This window comes from Silurus aristotelis (genome assembly GCF_946808225.1).
Source record: "Silurus aristotelis genome assembly, chromosome: 5".
Lineage (NCBI taxonomy): Eukaryota > Metazoa > Chordata > Actinopteri > Siluriformes > Siluridae > Silurus > Silurus aristotelis.
The window spans coordinates 15,646,008-15,667,683 of NC_139578.1; the positions used below are offsets into that span (position 1 = coordinate 15,646,008).

The following is a 21,676-nucleotide window of genomic DNA, read 5'->3' on the forward strand; positions in this document are numbered from 1 at the left end:
AGTTAAAGAGCTACTGGAAACTTGATCTGTTCATTAAAAAAACAAAAACAACAAAACAACAATTTCTTTTCTGTTATCAAAAGTTTCCTTTTTATTCCATTCAGCCTTTTTCCCCATTTATCTACACACAGGTAAACTACAGATCCAAGACAAGATGCTTATAAAGGTATTTTGAAAGGTTTCTAACCAAACTTCAGTGTTCAAGTAACAAAAAGAAATAGAATAAATATAATACACAAATTACTAAGGTTCAAATGGAATATTAACTGTACTAAAATTTACTATAAGATAAAACATGACAATGTCAGTATCACATTTAATTTGCAGCATAGACAGAAGATTCTGGTACCAAAGAAAGACTGTTGAATCAGCAAAACGTTCTTGCTTCAAATTTCTTAGACATCTCCCTGTTAGGATTTAGTTTGGTGTAAGTTGCATCCAATCTCCAACATCCTGTGTCTTAGGGGGTCATTTTGTTAAACATAATAGCAACACCAAAAAAAAATTATAGCTCAGAATTTCCATTTTCACAGTCACAGGTTCAGTATTTCATAACTAAAATTTATCGGCAACTCTTTGGTGTACCTTTAACTAAAAAAGTAAATACATACATGTAAATTCAAGTTTTTATTTGTGTACCATCTTCGACTGTAAGATGTCTACTCTTGAGAATCATGACAGAGCAGCAGTCTAATACAGGTGTAGACAGAATAATGGAAACAAGATGACCAGTAATAAGAGCATTTTTATATGATTATAAACTTCAAAACGTGAGCAAACTAAACTCAAGGTTCCCTTTAGTGTTGTCAAAAAGAAGGAAACATTTATGCAACGGCTGATAACGTTTACAATACATCTAAATCAAATAATATTGCTTTCCTACAGTCCCCTACTGTCTTTTAGGCATTCATATTTACTGGTTGGCCAATGATAGCCCCAATACAGTACAAACTTTGTGAATATAAAGATTCAAAGCTTTGGTTGAGGCCAATGAGTCATATTTAGTGTTCAGCTTCATTTACATCATTTAATATGCTGGCATATGTGTCTGTATTAGTTGGCACATACTTTCAACCCCCTACTTTTTTTTAACATTTTTTACAAACATAACCTATGAATATGAAAAAAATATATATTTCTACAACAAACAGCTTTGTTAGAAATGTTTCTGTTTATGTAATGTTTGTATTTTTTTTCTGATTCCAAAATTCTCCTATAGATATTGCCCGGTTTAAGTGGGTTTGTTCCAGAAAAAAAGCAAGACAAAATCAAGATTTTGTTTGACAAAAAAGTTGAGATGAATCTGTATTTCTATTAAACACTGGTGTCGGTGAGTGCTATTTATAAACATGCACAAAGTCTTTTTAACATACACCACACATCATCACTTACTATACCTAGAATGACTACACATGGAGTGTTCTGCTTTAATAATAACAACTGATAAAAGTTATAAACAGAATTTTAAACATGGAGGCTGAACAACCCGTTAATACGTCCAGCTTAATCAAGCTGTATGGTGCATTTCAGTCAAATTCATACTAAATTTACATACCATCATTCTACGTACCACAAGACTGAAAAACTTGCATTTTCAGAAAATTATAAATACATTACATACATGACATTTTTAAAAGAAAAAATACAACAACCATTAATAAACCAGCCCTGTTCCAATTTGTTTCACACAGTAAGGCAAAATCACTCAATTCTGGATTTAAGATTTGGACACGGATATGTATTTAATAAATCATGGGCATTCTAGCTTTCATGTATTCAGTTAACATTCGCCATCTGTATTCATCTCTGTCAATCCAATATTACAAAAAAAACCCAAATGTACTTACATCAAGTCTGATAAGTGGTATCAGTTCACTGTTATTAAAAGGCTAATTACCCAGGATTCTAGTTTAAATTCCTTTGAAATGACAAAGAATTTTTATATATTTAAATCCGCAACATAAATAAGAGAAAGTAACCTCTGACAGCAGCCAAAAGGTAGATTACTGTGAGTGGAATAACCCACTCCAACTGATGAACCTGAAAAACCAATTACATGATTAATTTATGTTAATCTAGTTTAGTGTCATCATCTACCAACATTTTAAGTAGCTTATATAATACACCAATTATAAAATGCCACAGCCATAACAAGCCCTGTTATGGTTGCCATAGCAAAGTAAAAGGGCTGTAGTATTCCAAACTGTACGCCTTTCTCCTGCGGACCTGCACTACAAAAGCTGACAGCTGCTGTAATATACTGAACACAAATCAGTTGCTGGCACCCAAACCAATGTCACTGACCAGACAGTTATAGAACTATGATTCTGTTTTAGTGGTATTTGTTCTCCAGTCGATGGCTTTACACTCTATTTCAGCGCTGTCAATAGGCACAGAAGCAGTGTCAATCTGAAAAGTGCTATGTGGCTCAACGCCAAATTGTCTGCGTGTGGGAGGGAGCATAAAAGGTAAAGCGTGTTTGTTGGATTGAGAGACCATAGTGTAGCATTCGAAATGCTTTTGTACCATCACTGCTCAAGTAAAGCTGCAAAAATACTTGACACCATGCACCATGATGTAATTGAGCTTCATCACACATCGCCCTGCATGCATCATTCCCTACTACTGTATACTGGGGCCATTTGTATTGTATTTATTCCTCAATACAGTGCTCTTTACATAGTGACATCGTAGTCACATGAAATAATGCAAGATGCCTTAAAAAGGGCAAGATGTAGAGGATTGTTAGAAGCTGAGCAAGTATAACAAGACAGTCTCTAACTCCAGCTCTGAGTAGTGCAATGCAGAGGCCCAGCAGAGCCAAAAAGAATCTGGAAAACAAGTGTGGCTATTTCACTCATTATCTCAGTTTTCCCCTTATGTCCACATGTTCTTGGGATTGATTACGGACCAGTAAGGTTCCATCCCAATCCCTTTCATATGATTCTCCAGCATGCTGTTCAGTCCTATGAGGTGATGAATCCTTCCTAACAACAAGCTCATTTGTCACCACTGCTGCTCCTGGACGTGGCTGGGCATGCGGGAATTGTCGAAGATCCAACAGATCCTTGTATTGGATCTCTGGCCTAATCATACGCAGACAGGCCTGCCTCGTGGCATTATCCAGACCTGGCTGCAACTCGTACCCCAAAATCTTTACTAGGCCACTCTGAAAAGGACGGATGGCCCTGTCTCGAATGCGGCTAGCTTCAACTGGCCGGCCTCCATCACGCAGACAAACGTGGGCCAGAACCTCACGCCTACTCCTCAATAATGTCACCTCAGTATCCATTCTTGCTCGTCCAAATCGCTCCACCTCATCCCAGAAAGTGCTGTTAAAGGCTTGGTACAGGTGCCAATCCAAGGCGTTCCACTCACGCAGCTTCTGACGCTGCTCTTCTGTCAGTTGCAAAGATGCTGGAGCAGCTGCCTTTCCCACCCAGCCTGACCTGCTCTTGGATATCTGCTGTCTAGCATTTAGGCTAAAAGACACAACAGCATCCAGAGGCCAGCATAAAGCATGTCGGAGTAGCACCATGGACTGGTCAAAGTACTCGGATATAAGGATAAGTTTAAAGTTGCGTCGTACTGCTGCTTCACCGCGCTTTGCAAGAGCCAAGGAGTAGTTAGCATTGTGATCAAGACCAAAGTCAAACCACAACAAGTTGCGGGCATAGTGGTTGTTGCGCAGTCGGGGATCGTAGTATTTGTTCGGGTTATCTGCAAAGTCACCTAGTCCCTTCGAACGTCGGAAGGCAGGGGCAACATTTTTGTAATAGGCATAGGAGGACTCGGCTAATGCCACAGGGTCTCGTAAAATAGAGAAATAGAAAGTATCTGCAGGCATGACTTTCTCTACCTGTGGACAGAGAATAAATATGAAATTTAGTATTTCATCTAATGAATATTGTGTATTTGTATACAATAATTATAGTTTGTTCACAGTTTATGGAGATACACTGCCCAATAGAGTTTGGAGTTTCCCAAACTGTCAGTCTTTATGCCTTCATGGTATAGAAATGTACTGGGTGAGATGGATGTTGCTTAAACTGCAAACTATGCAGGACAGTGTGTCCCCTGCAGTTAGATAAAGTACTACTTAGTAATATATTTTCACTCAAGAAAATGTAACATTAATTACAATAACAATTTGTGATTTGGCATGTGTCTGCATTAGAACAATCCTAACAGACATGTTGCTGGTATATTAGCTGCTCAATCTTGTGGAAAAGCATCTGCTTACTAAGTGTATGTAGGTGGAGGGGTTGCTGGTTGCGTGGGGCACTCACACAGTATTACTGATGCAGAGCACTATTCTTGCAGAGCAGTCTGTTTTGTAATTTGTAAAACATCTCTATAACCAATTTAAAGTACAGTTTCGGGCTGAGCTGAATACTGAGTTGAGTATTTCTAGATGTGATAGGTGAAGATTGTACTTGATTAAATACTGTTACTTTGCTTGTAATGGGACTGTTCTAATGAAAGAAAAACAATATTAGAATTATGGAAGCTATTTAAATATTCAGCAGACAGCTTTATACCTATGATAGGTGAAACTCTCCTGGCTGAAGGTGTTCAGTTATGAACGCACTAAATTGTTAATGTCATTTGGATCATCTGTATGGAGATGGGTGACAGTAAAGAGATACAAAGCTATGTGTTACATGTCAGGTCGCAAAACTGCTTCATCACTAGAAATGACATTCAGAGGACCGACAAGTATTGCTGCATGGCTAAATACTGCAATGACACTAAAACATAGTTAACATCATTTATTCCCATACCTCTGGCTTGTAAAATCGCATGTGGTTTGCCATGATGTCAAACACGGCCACATGGGGACCCCTGTACCCTTTGACCCTCTGGGCTATGAAAGGGAGTGGGTAGCCAAACTGGTAGCCCAATGGTAGGGCAAAACGCAGACCCTGCTCCTCACCGAAGCGGTAGAGCATGTTAAGAACGGTGCTGCTCGCTGTCTTGTGGGTCTTCAGGAACATGATGTGTTTTTGGGGCCTGCAGGAACCCAGAGGAGGCCCTTGATTGTTCTCGGGAATAGAGAACAAAGATCGAGGCCGCTCCGGTTGCACCCAACTAACAGTATAAGAGACAAACAAGAAGAGAGGGATGTGTGTAATCAGATATCAGTTAAACAATAATAGAGAAATAGAATAAGTATGGGGTTTTGACTTGATGATTATGGTGATTATGATTATAGTCATGTAAGTAGTAATATATAATAATCAACATGCATTCATTGTATATGTGGGTGTGTTCATGTAAATTATATAAATGGATAAAAAAGGTTTCATTGAAGGTCTACAGATGTGTGTAATGGCTGTGAATATGTGCTGTTCTTATTATATTATATGTATTGATAAATGTGCTTGTATTTTTTTTATTTTTAATTATACTGATATACCGGACTATAAAGCGCACCCATATATAAGCCACACCCACTGAATTTTACAAATATTTTTATTTTGAACATAAATAAGCCGCACCTGTCTATAAGCTATAGCTATAGTCTAAACTAATGTACTTTACACAGGCTTTAATGAAAGACACGTTACACACGGTGTAACGGGTGAAATATGTTGCGCTTCCTTTAGGAGCATAGCGGTATTTTGGGAATAGCCTGCCACTGCATTCTTCAGGTATTACTGCATGTGTGTGTAAGACTGAGGATTATGTCCTTATTATTTTCTGATGCTTATTTCTAAGTTTCTTTGACTAACCCGTAACGCTGTTGCCAAGAAAAATAAAAAAGCACGAGTTTTGGAAACCTGTCTGTGCTTATATGATTTCTGTTGCAACTGGAGTTAGCGAGCTCTCCCTTCACCCAGACTCAGCGTGTTACAACGGCTTGTATCTAAACAGTAGCCTACCAAGAAAGTCATTGTTCACTGTCTTCCTCCTTCCTTTCACAACTATTTCTCTCTGGAGTTTATCTTTTGGCATCGTCGTGCGTTTAAAAATCACCCGATGAAAGTTTTTTTTACCGAAGCTGTGCAGCTCAGAACACAGGTGAGGTGCGTTTTTTCGTTTCCATTCGGAAATTTTATTGGTCTAATGTTATGGTGTTCAGTTTTTTGGCTTGAAGTTTGTGAAACCGGGAAAAACCCAGGAAAAATTCATAAATTAGCCACTTCGTACTGATCCAATTATACATATTTTGTTTAATTTATTTTATTTTTTTAAGCAGTGCTGTGAGAAGAACTTTGATTTTCTTTAAGCAATGTTAATTGCTTATGTGACGTGAAGGTGATCGTGGTATGTGGTGTTCGGGCAATAATAATAATAATAATAATAATAATAATAATAATTATAATTATAATAATAATAACTGCCCCTGCAGCCATATCTGGCACTACACACGTACACATGAAGCCTGAGAAGGAAGTGCCATTGAGTCTATTTGACAAAAAACTGTGAACTGCTTTGACAAAAAAAAAAAAAGAAAAAAGGAGAGCGAGAGAGAGAGAGAGAGAGAGAGAGAGAGAGAGAGAGAGAGAGAGAAAGAGAGAGACGGACAGAGAGGTCTCTGTTTCACCACAGGAGTATGATAGGAAATGAAGAGGACAAATAAACATGAGGTAATAAGGGGGAAACAAACTATGGAACCCATGGAGAAAGAAGCCGGTCAAGCTGTTTGACTGTTAAATGTGATCAGCTTGAGTAAAACTGTAGCTGGAATCGAACTAGTAAACAGAACATCCCCCAAGTAATTTATTAAAATCTACAAGATTGATTATACACTAAAGGTCCACACAACAAAACACATTTAATTAGTTAAATTATTTAATAATGCTTGAATGGCAACCTTTCACAATAAAAAAGTGGAAATGGTTCTATACCAAAAAAAAAAAAAAACAAGACTAAATAGATATTTTCTATTGCTCATTTTATTTATATTTGACATACTCGTGGCTCAGGGATATTCTGAATTTCTTCCAACGAGCTTCAAATGTCAGTATTTGGACAATTTTTATTTTCCTCTAAAATGCTTGGTTAACTTATTGCCTAGAATAATGTGGAAAATACATGAATAAAATCTTAAAGTCATGTTACAGGGACAGTAACACTGTGAGCAGTAGATTTTCACTATAATTTTTTTATATCTAGTGAAACCATGAATTATGAGCTAAAACAAACAGCCTTTGCTTGCTGTGTTCAGTGTATACATTTTTTTATTGTCATAATGTTCCGAAATTTTACTCTTTGGACAAAAACATTATTTTTCCCAACAAAAAAAGGGCATCACTAATTAACAGTTAACAGTTGCTAAGCTTTTTTTTATTTATAGTTAAGTAAGACATTTAGTATATTCATAGTTTTCATTTCACATTAATTAAGTAAATATCTTCCAGTGCATCTATTATTCATTCTAGATTCATATGTTGATTTGCTCATCAGCTATTTTTATTAGAAAAAAAGCCTGGCATGTCTGAAACTGTCATTTTTCCATCCCACTCACATCCCTTTGCTAAACCCTTCCTTAGACTCTAGCACAATCAGTGTTTCCAACAAAGATGATGAAAAATCTAAATGAAAATACTTGAAACACAGCTAAAATTTGGTGTGCCAGCTGTAAAGTTTCTAAAAAAGTCTGGATTCTCTAATTAAAACTGGTGTAGTACACATTTAGTTGAGAAAACCTGCCCATAATCCACACTGAATGTGGCACAACAGAGAAAAACCTGAGCAATGACCAATGAGGAAAAAAACTGATTTATTATATATTGTGAAATCTACACTGTGAGAGTAAAAGATTCACAGCATGACTGCTCACTACCTGAAATCGTCCATTCTAACCAGCAAGCAACAAAGTGACACGATTGTTCATCCTTTATTTACATGAGTGACACAGGGGCTACAATTGTAGTGACAACTAAACAGCAAGTACTGTTTTCATTGAGATTATGTTATCAAGTATGTGCAAATTAGGTGCAGAGGTGGGAAGCATCTACCCGAGTAGATGTTTTTGGTACAGACGTCCCTGTTTATTGCAGTAGTTACCTGCCAAAACCAACCACGAAAAAACTACTTTCTGCAATTAAAGGATGCCACTTCAAAAATGCTTTTTTAAAATTATTGTTTACACTATAAATCATCCTCCCACACTCTTTAAATGCAGACAGAAAACATTTGCAAAAATATATTGAGAATTGTGTGTCAATTCCTGGAACATCACATTTATAGTGAGTACTGTAGTACAGTACTGTAGCGTAGCCTGTGCATAGTTTCTCTGCTTGTTTATTGGTTGAATTGACCTATGACGTCAAAAAAAGGGGATGAATTAAAGATACACAACACTGCATTCTTTATTTTCATTGGCTAAATCTGGTGATGTATGTCTTCAACTCCGCCCTTTTTTGACATCAGAGGATACTACAACTAATAAATAAGCGAAAACCTACGCTTTCCTTATGATGAACTGAAATCTGGACCAGTCGCAAAAACTAAATAATGTGCCAAATTGAAAATTGCGATAAAGTGGTACAGCAAGAGTCGAACCGTGATAATGGAGGAACGACTTTATCAGTAATTTACTTTGCTATTTATTTTTCTGACATCTTTTTACTTTGACTCATTAAATTTTTAAAGAAACATCTGTAATTTCTTCTTACATTTTCTTCTTACAGGCTCGTTACACACCAGAGACGTAGGCCAGTTTACAACACTAACAACAAGGTAGAAACAAGACGTATGGGCTTAACGTGGATGAGACAGAGAGAGTCAGTGATGTGAACATTTCTGACAATTCTGATCATTATCATCATCATCATCATCATCATCTTTTCTCTACTTGTGTTTTATATGGTTGATGTTCAGCCTGGATTCCTTCATTAGGCATCAACATTTTTTTTTTTTTTTGTAGTAATATATTTATTAGGGATGTCAAAATTCAAACGCAAATAAATTTTAACGGCACAATTTTATTAATGCAGCGCGCATTTCTGTTTGACCATTTTAATCAAAAATATATCTAAATAAATAAATTTATTAATTAATTAATTAATGAGACTAAATTAATACCTTCAGCCAAACAAACGTTTATTTACGGCGTCCTTTCTTTACTCAGATATAAAATAAATAAATAAATAAACTCCACCGAAAATTTTTTTTCAATCACATTGTTTTACTGATGCGCCAAGTCTCAAATCAGCACCAAAATCCGCCGTGATGCACACAATGGGCAACTAAGCCTCTGGGGTCGACAAATGCACCGGCGCGTTTTGTGGTATTTTTTCTTCATAATGCCGTAATGAACTTAAAATACACTGTCTTTTTTGATCGTACATATACGAGCAATACATCATTTTAATGTATAAAGGGTCTACTTTTATTTGTATACACTCATAATAACAACAAACAACTTTTGTAAAATAAAGAAAACAGACAGGGGGCGCTCTCTGTCGTCTCTGTCATCTCTCTTCACAAACAAATAAAACAACCTGAATCTCAGGGAATACTTTATATATATATATATATGTATAGAATGTGATACTTTGAAATAAACCAATTAAAAAAATTTAATATTCTCTGATTTTTTAATCTGTATAAAAGTTAGAAAAGGTACAGTTCCTCCGGTATCACCTCATTAACTGTCCGTGTGGAAACATAGCAAAAGTTCTGTTTGGTATCCTGACAATTTACGCAATTTAAAACACCATAATTACAATAATTACATTTTATGTCATGCTCTATGTTGATTTTGGTTTCACTAATAATAAACATACATTTGCATAAAGCATCCATATTTCTCCATGCCCATGTTGATTACAGTATTAAAAACAAAGTATTCTTTAATGGTACATTTAGAACAGATACAAATGTGTGGTTAAGTTGCAATTAAATATTTTAATTGATTGACAGCCCTAATATTATTATGATGTGAAATCCAGTTACCAGCTTGACACTAAAACAGGTATTAGTAATGGCTACTTTTTACTTTCTACATGTCAGAGCCCAGACTTCTTTACTTTAACTTGAGTAAAAAAGTATAATCTGTACTTCAACTTTCACCCCAGTATTTTAAAACATTAGCATCTATTATTTTACTTTAGTGAAAGATGTGTGTACATTTGCCACCTCTGATTAGGTGTAACACATTAATTATAAGTGCCAATAAGCCACTAATATTAGACAGAAAAATTCCCTTTGGCCAATCTCTTTGCCCAATGTGCATGGTCTGGGATTTCTTTCTTTCTTCCACACGGATAAGTTCAATTCCTACCTGCATTTTAAACACTTTTAAATGCAAACATATAAGAAAAACTTACAATGGTGGTATCAGCCTAAGCTGTCTATTTTAAGTTAAACTGAGACATCAGGAAGGAAAGTAAAAGCTTTTAAGGAGGTGCCTTAAGTCTGTATATTTAGCTGCTTTAAGCAGTGCTTTAAGCTAGTATGAATCCAGTTATGAAACAGATATATCAAAGAACACTTTTCACACTGCTTAAAGTACTATTTAATTCTGTTTAACTAGCTAGCATTCAAAGCCCATTTATTTTGACTACTGCCTTTTATCAGCAAAACTAAAAGCAACATGTACAGTGCACAACCATTTACTTCCATTATGTGGTTTTAAAGCCTTTTATTAGTAGGAGTAGGAGATCAAAATATATACTATATAATCCTGGACAAGTCTGCTATGTTGTGACTGGCTCACATTTTGGTCTTCCCGAACAAGTTTGTGCCCATCGCAAACTCAAAACATGATAAAGTCGTCCCGCGATTTATCACACTTTTAATCTTGCGGTCGAACTTTATCGCAATTTTCAATTTGGCACATAACTATTTTGTTTTAAAGCACTATTTATTTATGGTTGGTGTGGTTTGGTGAACAAAAAAAGAACAAGTACATTTTGTTTGCTTTTGTCTTCATCGTGCAATATAATGCATATTCATTCTGGTTTTCATGTAAACCAAAGAAACCAAAAAAAAAAAAAAAAGGTTTAGGAATAAAAGTGGTCCCAGAGGAAAGACATGTTGCACAGATTGACTGACTGACACCGGGTTATTTTAACCCATACAGTGACACACTGTTTTTGACATGATTCTCATTATGGCTAGAAAAACATATTTCAGCACTTCTTACTGTAGGAGGGACTGTAAAACTGCCTTTATGAATACCTATAAATTAGAAACATTCTGAAAACAATTTGTGGGACTAGGCCATATTCTGACCTTTTATTGAAGAGAATCCCCAAGAGCTGGCCTGCAAAGGCAATGACCACAAACACCAGGAGTGCTTTCCACATGGGCCCCATCCGATAGCATCCCAGCCGGCGCATCCTCCTGGTGCAAAAAAAGAAATAAATGAATATCTAGAATAATCTTTTATTGTAGATGATGTAAGAGAAGATACATTTGGTGTTTACATAACAGCTGAAAATAGCAATATAATAGAATATTAATGGGAAAACTGAAGTATTAAAACTAACTAGCTAAATATGTATAATTATGTCGGTAGACTAAAGATCTGTCAGTGAACTAAGCAGAACATAAAATACATAAAATAATTTAAAAAAAACATATAAAGTCCAGAAACCAAAGAACCAAATTGCATATATAAATGGAGGGTAATCTGTAAATAAAAGAAGAGCATTTTAAACAAAATATTATTATTTTATGCAGTTGATTAGCAATAGTTGTGAGAGCTTTAGCTCTTCCTGCAGTTCCTCTGATGCAGTACAATACCCATAAATATTTTGCCTGTAAATCACTGGGAACCTCATGCTTACTTTGCTCTTTTACAGAACTACAGCACATTATACAACATCAAGATAAAAGCATATCTCAAGCATGTGAGCTAGGATTTGTTAAACGTGCTAATTATTTTGGGGAAATGGGAAATGCATTGTCCAAAAGGCTCAACCACATTCAAGGAAATAAAAATGCAACGTGTGCGCGCGCATGTACAACTGCGCAATTGTGTGGCATGCAAAATCAGCATACTGCTACTTTTGCATACATACAGATTGAGGACCTGTTTAAAAACTCCCAGTTCAAGGGTTTATAATCCAAAACTGATAACTGTTATAGTACATGTCAATGCAAATAGCTGCTGGAGTAAATGACAATGCAATAATAAAAATCTTAAGTGGACTTTTGTTTTTTAAAACTAATGTCAAGTAATCTGACATTTCAACAAATGTAAAATGTAAAACGCTTCAATGGAAGTGTTTCAGCAGACTTTGAATGCGCTCCATGTCAAAACAGAGTGCATGATCAGGGAGAGGAGACTAGGGGGAATAATATGCCTGTGGGGTGGAGTTGGTGTAGATGTGGACGGAAAGTGGTCCTTTCCTCCCCTCTTTCTCCTAAAATGTCTGTGCAAAGCCCAATGAAACGTGTGAAGCAGAAACTGTCTCTGCTGCAATTCCTGACTCATATGCGTTGCTACAATTGTTAGACAAGCACACAGAATTATTATTATTATTTTTATATTTGAGTACTGTTATAACAGCAGTGGTCGGTGTAAATAAAAAACACAAAACAAAACAAAACAAGGAGATGATTGTATGGAGAACTGGGCACCGTTGAGCTCAAGAATGGAGAAAACAAACATCTCTTTATGCTGTAATCTGATGCACAAAGCAGCAGCAGTGGCCGTTAACGGCGTGTTATAGTGCATCCGATCCCAATTTTTAACTTATGCAGGGGCAATGATGAAAAAGTGTCTGCGTTGTGCAGGGAGGCGGAACAGCCTTTGTTTTGACATGCATGCTATTGCTGGTATATCGCCTCCCACAATGGTTGCCACAGCCGCTCTCAGAAAGAAAGAAAAAAATCAGTACCCACAGCCAGCGCCTTTAAATCAATGATTGCTGCCCGAGCTTACCTCGTAAACAGTCTGAACAGCATGATGAAGCCGGGCCGGTGTCGGCAGAAAGCCGGCGCATGTCGGCTAAGATCGGCAGGAGCGATTCAGATCCATCCAACCACCACTATACCCTGCAACCGATCCATGGACACCAAACACGTCCAGCTACAAGGACAACGGAAGTAACTGTTCTCTGGCTCGCGTTCTGTCTCGCGCCCGCGCTCGCGCACGATGATTCTGAGCAACAGCCGATGGAGATGATGGCGCGCGCTTTGTGTTTTACAGAGACATGGACGGAGAGACAGAGAGATGTGTATGTTTTCGCTTAGAGGGGGGGGGGGGTGAGTGGGTGTGTTTTGGAGCGGCTTCAACGCAGCTTAATCTACGCCGCTGTGTGACGTAACATGCCAGCGGTGCGGATGAGGTCGAATGCACAAAAATCAATTTGCAAACCTCTGCAAGTCGAGCGTGATTCTTTTCCATCGACTACACAAATGCAACTCTTTTGTTAGATGCTATATTACCCATACCTGAAGTAACCCAACGTCCCGAAGTAAACAAAGAAAAAGCAACATCAGCAACCTGCAGTTGTGTTTTCCCATATGCATGCAAACTGCGAACGCAGAATAATCACCATGAGGGCCAAGAGGAGAAACAGAGAGAAGTTTTTAAGCCACTCTGAAAAGACAAACTATATGGATACGGATGTGTGCCGCATCGTCCACAGTAATGTAAACACAGTTGATTTTTTTAACTACAGTAATAATTAATTAAAAACAAATCCTCATTATATTGCATTGGGGTTGAGCAAACAGTACCACACATTTCACCTATTGCTTGTGTTCACGATTTCATAATCAAACAGAGCAAAAGAGGCACTTGCTTGTTTTAACTGATGTAAAGGGAAACTATATATAGATTAAAATCAATAAAAAGATGAATAATTAGACTGTAAATAGACTGAAGAGTAGAGGTGTTTACAATACTATAAATTATGCAAATGAAGTGTTGACACTGTTTGGGAATACAGGAAAAAAAGGAACATGGAAAGAGTCATGAGAATGAAACCAGACTACAAAACGAAAGAGATCATTGAAGAACTCATGACTAACATTAACTCACAAAAAAATCTTGAATTTGGAATAGACTGTAGTTGCCGTTTTTACACGATGGTCATAACCATGAATAACAATAATTTTGTTCAATAATACGAATATCCTGTGAATGCTTATATCTTGTTTACATGTTGCAACACTTTTGTAAATCCTATACGCAACCCTGACAAAGTAATTTTCAATCTGTACAATGTTAAATAAACATAACTAGATATGGAACATATGGAACATATGGAACCATAATTGAAAGTCTGGTGTATGCATTCTCTAGCAGCAGATGAGTGAGATCAAAGAGGATTCATGAATACTGAAGGCCATAACTGAGTGTGTCTACATTTTTCTAGCTGAAGTTCAAAAAGACAGACATCATGTTTGAATTTCACATATTGAAGAGACTTCCCGTGGGCTCACCACCTGCAGGAGGGACCATAAGGGACGGTGCTGTGAGGATTGGGCAGCAGTCGAAGGCGGGGGCCTGCTTGGACTGCTGCCCCCGCGACCCGAATTACGGATAAGCGGGAGAAAATGAATGAATGAATATTGAAGAGAGTAAGGAAAATTCAAGACAGCATGCTGTATTGAGCAACTCTCAACATGATAGAGACTCTAGAACTGTATATGACAGTGCTTTTTAGACAGTCTTTGAACAGAAAACCTGATCGATCATATGTTTAGAATAACATGATTAGAAATGCATGAGTTTATGCATGGCTAGGACAATGCAAGCTTCTCAATTTTTCTCTCTCTAATCTAAGCCTTCTTAAACTATTAATAAACCAAACACCTTGGCTTGATTATCTGTCTAATATATTATTGATTTTCTCTGTCAATTAGCAAATTAATCCAATCCATTGTGGTTAAACGAGATAGTGGTTATTTAAATATGAGATACCTTTCTGTCCCTTATATTATTTTAATAATATACAAACTTGGGCTGGTGCCATGAGAAGGACTAGAGTTCCACCCAGAGCGATATTAACTTATATCAAGCCAGCCAGGTCAAAAACTCAGTCAATAGAGTTGCACAAGCCAGTGCACTCTTAGTGAAAGTCAAAAGCCCGGATAAATGGGGTTTGCGTTAGGAAGGGCATCCAGCATAAAACATATGCCAAATAAAAAATGCGGATCACAAATCTGAATTTTATACCGGTTACCAACGACCTCCACAGGTATTGTTGGCCAACAGGGTACCGATGGAAATTTGGCTACTGCTGGCCAAAGGAGGAGAAGGAGAGGACGAAGATGTCTACAGAGACAGCAGGGAAAGGAGAAGTGTAGGAGAGTGGAGGTTAGGGTTGGTATTTTAAATGTTGGTACTATGACTGGTAAAGAGAGAGGAAGCTTATATGATTGAGAGGAGAAAGGTAGATATGTTGTGTGTTCAGGAAACCAAGTACAAAGAAAGTGAGACCAGGAACATTGGAGGTGGGTTTAAACTGTTCTATCATGGTGTGGATGGAAAAAGAAATGGTGTAGGGGTGATCCTGAAGGAAGAGCACAGTAAGTGTGTAGTGAAGATAAAGAGAGTTTCTGATAGGGGGATGAATGTGTAGCTGGTAGTTGAAGAGGTGTTGCTAAATGCCATCAGTGCTTATGCTCCACAAGTGGGTTGTGCGAAGGAAATATTCTGGAGTGAATTAAATGAAGTGGTGGAGAGTGTACCCAGGAATAAATGTTTGCTGGACGATTGGGCAACTACTGCAGAAGTGATCTGGAAAAAGAAAGGAAGACAAAGAGAAGTTGTGGTGGAATGAGGAAGTACAGGAAAGCACAAGGAGAAAGAGGTTGGCAAAACAGAATTGAAATCGGCAGAGAGCGGAGAAAAAAGGAGTTGAGAAAGCTGGTGGCGAGGGATGTGGCTAATGCATAAGATAGACACTATGAAAGGAGAAAGAGATTTGTACCAACTGCTACAAGTAAGAGCAATAAAAGATGGAAGTGTGTTGACTAGTGAGGAGAGTGTGTTAAGATGGAGGGAGTATTTTGAGCAGCTGATAAATGACGAAAAATGAAAGACAGAGAAGGTTGGACGATGTGGAGTTGGTGAAGCAGGAAGTGGATAGAATTAGTAAGGAGTAAGTGAAAGCAGCGATTAAGAGGATGAATAGTGGAAAGTCGATTGGACCAGATGACATAACAGTAGAAGCGTGGACATGTTTCGAAAAGATTGCAGTGTAGTTTTTATCCAGTTTGTTTAACTACATTTTTGAAGGTGAGAGGATGCCTGAGGAATGAAGGAGTTTGCTGGTACCAATTTTTTAAGAATTAGGGAGATGTGCAGACCTGCTGTAACTACAGGGGTATAAAGTTGATCAGTCACACTATTAAGTTATGGGAAAGAGTAGTGGAAGCCAGGCTGAGAGAAGAGGTGACCATCTGTGAGCAACAGTATTTTTTAATACTGAGGAAGATCACTACGAACTCAATATTTGCTTTGAAAATGTTGACGAAGAAGTTTAGAGAAGGTCAGTAGTGTTTGTGGATCTAGAGAAAGAATATGACAGGGTGGCGAGAGAGGAGGTGGGGTTTCATCAAGGATTGGCTCTGAGCCCTTTTCTGTTTGCAGAAAAGCAACCTGGGTAAACAGTGCAAGCTAAAGGAGAGTGTTAGAGAAGTGAAAAAAAGAGTGCAGGCAGGGTGGAGTGGGTGGAGAAGAGTAGTAGGAGTGATTTGTGATAGAAGAGTATCTGCAAGAGTGAAAGGGAAAGTGTATAGGACTGGGCTGAGACCTGTGATGTTGTATGGTTTAAAGACAGTGGCTTAAACTAAAAGACAGGAAGTGGAGCTGGAGGTAGCAGAGCTGAAGATGCAGAGATTTTCAATGTGAATAACAAGAATAGACAGGATTAGAAATTAGTTTATTAGAGGGACAGTGCATGTAGGACGTAATAGAGACAAAGTGAGATAGACCGGATTGAGATGGTTTGGACATGTGTAGAGGAGGGACATGGTGTACATCGGTAGGAGAAAGGAGGATGGAGCCGCCAGGAATGTGGAAAAGAGAAAAGCCAAGAAGGAGTTTAATGGATGTGGTGAGGGAAGACATGCAGGTAGTTGAAAGAGGCAGATGTGGAGGACAGGGGGGTATGAGACGGATGATGCACTGTGGTGACCCCTAATGAGAGCAGTGAACAGAAGAAGAAGCAGCCAACCAGGTCAAAAACTATTCTATTTAGAGCATGTACAACACCAATTTTAAAAAGTCGGAAAACATTTTAAAAGGTAAATATAACAAAATTTAATGAATTTTATAAACCCAAATTTTAAATGCAATAGAATAGAATAATTTGCATTTGATGGCTGCAACACATCTTAAAACAGTTGAGACAGGGCCATGTTTACCAGCATGTAGCATTCCCTCTTCTTTTCACAACAGTCTGTATATGTCTGGGAACTGAGGAGACCAATTGCTTGAGTTTTGGGAGAAGAATGTTGTCCCATTTATGCCTGATACCGGATTCTAGATGCTCAACAGTCTTGGGGCTTCTTTGTCTTGTTTGTTGTTTCATGAAATGCCATATGTTTTCAAAAGTTCAGAGGTCTGGACTGCAGGCAGCCATGCTATTGCAATAGATGCAGTATGCGATTTAGCATTGTCTTGCTGAATTTTACAAGGCTTTCCCTAAAAATTGTCATCTGGAAAAAAGCATTTGTTGTTCCAAACCTGTATACACATTTCAGCATTGTTGTTACCTTTCAAGATGTGAAAGTTGCCTATTTCATAGGCACAACAGCCCCCTCTTCAATTACATTTATGGCATTGGCAGACGCCCTTATCCAGAGTAACTTACATCTGAGCAGTTTAGGGTTAAGGGCCTTGCTCAAGGGCACAGCAACAGCAGATTGGAGGTGCTGGAATTTGAACTCGTGACCTTCTGAACCAAAGTCCAATGCATATCCAAAGTCCAATGCCTTAACAACCACCTCCCTTACAATTAAAAATGCAGAGATGCTGGCTTTTGAACTAAGCTCTAATGATAAACTTTATGGTCCCTCTCCTCTCTAATACACAAGATGTGGCATTCATAGTTTTTAAAAATAATTTTAAATTTCGATTTGTCTCACCATAGAACAGTTCTCCACTTTGCCCTAGTACATTTTAAATTAGCTTTGGCTCAGAGAAGATGGTGGCATATCTGGATCATGTTCACACGTGGCTTCTTCTTTGCATTATAAAGCTTTAATGAGCACTGTGAATGACACAGCAAGCTGTGTTTACAGTCAATGATTTCATAGGTGTTTCTAAGCCCGTGCAGTGATTTCCAATACAAAAACATGTCTGTTTTTAATGCAGTGATGCCTGAGGGCCCAGAGATCACAGGCATCCAATATTGGTTTCCACCTTTGTCCCTTGCGCACAGAGATTTTTCCAGATGTTTCTCCAGCTGTTTCTTGTAGAAGCACTTACTTTTTAGCCATTTTGCCACTTGTCCCAACTTTTTTAGAACATGTTGGGGCCAAATACAACATTGCTTTATTTTTTCTTAAAATGGTATATTAAAATGGTAAATTTCCTCAGTTTCTTTGTTATAGTTTGAAAATATGGGTTTTATGGGATTTGCAAATCATCGCATTGTTTTTATTTACATTTTACACAGGTTCCAAACTATTTTGGAATTCGGGTTGTATACTATGGAATATATATTAAATATACCATCACTACAGAATATACTACAGACTAGAGCTTGTTATGACTGTCTTATTTGTTTCAGACATTATTCAACTGGGTTCAGGCAGAATGCATTTGGGCTATTGTTGGGTCACTTTCATCAGGGCTAAAAACCACAGACCAGAAAGCTGGGATGAAAAGAAACCCATGTAGCCTTCTGGCCCAGTTTCTCCACATTAATCTTTTATCAAGCAGGACCATGTTCACAGAGCCATGTATTATTTAGGGTAGTTGTGGAGCTGATGTGGAAAAGACAGATGGAGAGTCCAGTAGATGGAGAGCAAATGCTGCAAGCAGTGGTATGAAAATCTTAGATGTGTCTAAAAGGGTTGTTGCTATAATATGGCAGTTGTTTACAAGACAGGGTTTATAAAGATATGATTTTGTTTAGGATTGATGTCAAGAAAGAATCAAATGCCTGGCTTAAATGTATTTTTAATCATTGCTGGCATGTGCTTAATATTTTATTTAAAATACTCCTGATCCTACTTTATTCTTCTAAACAATCAGATTTCCCTTAAGACATACAACCTAGAGTAAACTTTTTTTCCATTAATACCAGTCAAAGAACAGATGGGTTAAAAAAAAACTCATATGTGCATTGCTTTAATCCATGTTGGTAAGTCTAATGTGTTTTTAAATACGTTGAGTGAAAAGTATTTTACTTTTAAAAGTTTCTAGTTTGTTGACTGAGCAAATAATTTTGCATACAATTCATGTACCTTAGGTTATAAGTGTAAATCATGGACAGCACAATAGTTAATGGCTGAAATGGGATAAACCCGAACAAGCTTAACCTCACTAATCAACCAGTCAGAATAATCTGATTAATTTTAAAGTAGTTAAGACTACCAGTGTACATCGACGTAAGGACTGTTAAAAAAAAAAATCTCAATGGTGAACAGATAGGTAAGCACAAAGCCATCTAAATAATTATATCTGTCTTATTATGACAATAAATATATATTAATTATTTGTTTTAATCATATGATTTGTTTCAGCTTAGACTTTAGTAACTTCAAGTGTGTGATGACTAAACAAATCTATAAAAGCAAAAAAACAATAATAACGTTTTCTGTTTCATTGTTGCTTTAAGAAGGAAATTGATCATTTAACACAGTGGAAAATTACATCCTGTGTAATTTTAATGTCCTGCCATGCAAAAAAAAACAACAACCTGGGATCATTTTAGTACTAAAGAAAACACAATACAGAAGAAATAAAAAATAAAAAAAACAGTATATATATATATATATATATATATATATATATATATATATATATATATATATATATATATATATACACACACACACACACACACACACACACACACACATTTTAGTGAAAAAAAGCGGCCAAACAATTGCTGCGTGTCAAACTTTGAGATGGGGTTTGGTTCTATTGCAAATCGCAAGGGATTTCTAGAAAACCATCCCTAATCTATTCCTAGGAGGTTTTGAGACGCTTGTTTACTTACAGAGTTGTTCAGATGTGAAGCTGAAGCCGCGCCGAGTGAAGAATTTGTGTGAAATTTCGCCTAGCGGCCTGAGAACTCGGTCATTCCTGGTATATAGTTGGTTCTTCGGTCCACTTTGTGTGTGTGTGTGTGTGTGTGTGTGTGTGTGTGTGTGTGAGAGAGAGAGAGAGAGAGAGAGAGAGAGAGAGAGAACACTGAAATATGCTCTTGTGGTATAGGAGGGAAAACAAAAACGCAGTCGAGCAGACGTTGTGAGAACTTCTTGGATAAAACACACTCCTGTTATTTTCTCATCCCCTTTTAGTGTGTTTATCAGGTACATGCAACCTAACCGAGTCTATAGCAGTCCCCCATCCCCCATTGCATCTCTCTCTCTCTCCCTCTTAATCTCTCTGTCTTTCTCTGTCCTGTGTATGCGGTGTGTAATTTCTCCACTTAGCTCAAACCCATTCTAAAATAAGCCCACATTAGGTGCCGCTCCTTCAGTGACATTTAATACACATTTGTATTCAAAAATGCAATGCAAAGTCCCAGCCTTGATGAAACATTTCTGGCTCTCGAAAAGGGTTTTTCATTTTCTGCCGGAAACCACTCGTTTTGGGTTCTTCACATAGTTTTAAATCTGACAACTTTTTTTTGGTGCTATGAAACCTATGATATGGAGATGTAGCAAAAAATGGGTTAAACGTTGAAAACAGTTAATACAGAAAGCAGATTTTGTCTAGGGGATAACCATAAACTCACCCTTTGATTTGTTGCCTCAGAACATTTGGAAATCGTTGCACACACACTATATGTCATATGGTTGTATAGTGTATAGACTTGCTTTCATTTATTACTAAGAATGCACACTTTCATGTGTTCTTCATTTGGCCAAAGAGACACTAAGAGGCTCAGCTGTGAGTGGTGTGTTGTTAGCTCAACTCGACTGTTTTTCTGTTCCTTACTGTACTCCATTCAGCAGAACAAATGCACTCATTCATTCAACTCTTCCTGCTGGACAGCAAACAAAACACACATGGTTCCCATCTGACTCTTAAAAAAACTGACATTATCGAAACAAGTAAAGATTAAGGCAAGGGTTCATTCCTAGACACGTTTAAAATCATCAGTTGTTTTTGCATTTTTCTACTCACAAGCAGTTATTTAATGCAAACTTATCTATATTATAATAACATCAATGTTTGTGGCCTTATCAAAAGTCCAGTTGACAGTAAGTTGACATAACTCATTCAACTTAATGTGACCAGTTAATTACACTTAATATAAAACTATATAAACATCATAATAAACTTTCTTTTCGGCTTCTCCCGTTAGGGGTCGCCACAGCGGATCCTCCGCACGTTTGATTTGGCACATGTTTTACGCTGGATGCCCTTCCTAACGCAACCCTCCCCAATTTATCCGGGCTTGGGACCGGCACTAAGAGTGGCTGGGGATGGTTCCCTGACCGGGAATCGAACCCGGGTCGCAGCGGTGGGAGCGCTGCATCTTAACCACTAGACCACCAGGGGACCTTTATATAAACATCATAATAACTGCAGAATTGTATCAGTTCTGTCACACCTAATAGTAGTACTCAA

General features: G+C 37.5%; 1 protein-coding gene across 3 annotated transcripts; it reads right to left on the reverse strand.

Annotated features, from left to right (window-relative positions):
• Window positions 1–62: 62 nt before the first annotated feature.
• On the reverse strand, window positions 63–20,517 carry gal3st4 (galactose-3-O-sulfotransferase 4). 3 transcript variants are annotated; one of them, XM_083540803.1, is made up of 4 exons: window positions 20,094–20,517; window positions 11,191–11,301; window positions 4,785–5,091; window positions 63–3,859 (listed from the first exon to the last, which is right to left on the reverse strand). In XM_083540803.1, the coding sequence occupies exons 2-4, from the start codon at window positions 11,295–11,297 to the stop codon at window positions 2,861–2,863; spliced, it is 1,413 nt and encodes a 470-aa protein (XP_083396929.1). In that variant the 5' UTR covers window positions 11,298–11,301; window positions 20,094–20,517; the 3' UTR covers window positions 63–2,860. The 3 variants fall into 3 exon arrangements, with proteins under 3 accessions (XP_083396929.1, XP_083396928.1, XP_083396930.1); XM_083540802.1 differs by lacking the exon at window positions 20,094–20,517 and adding an exon at window positions 12,848–14,130; XM_083540804.1 differs by lacking the exons at window positions 11,191–11,301; window positions 20,094–20,517 and adding an exon at window positions 6,154–8,533 and having other exon boundaries at window positions 4,785–5,423.
• Window positions 20,518–21,676: the final 1,159 nt, after the last annotated feature.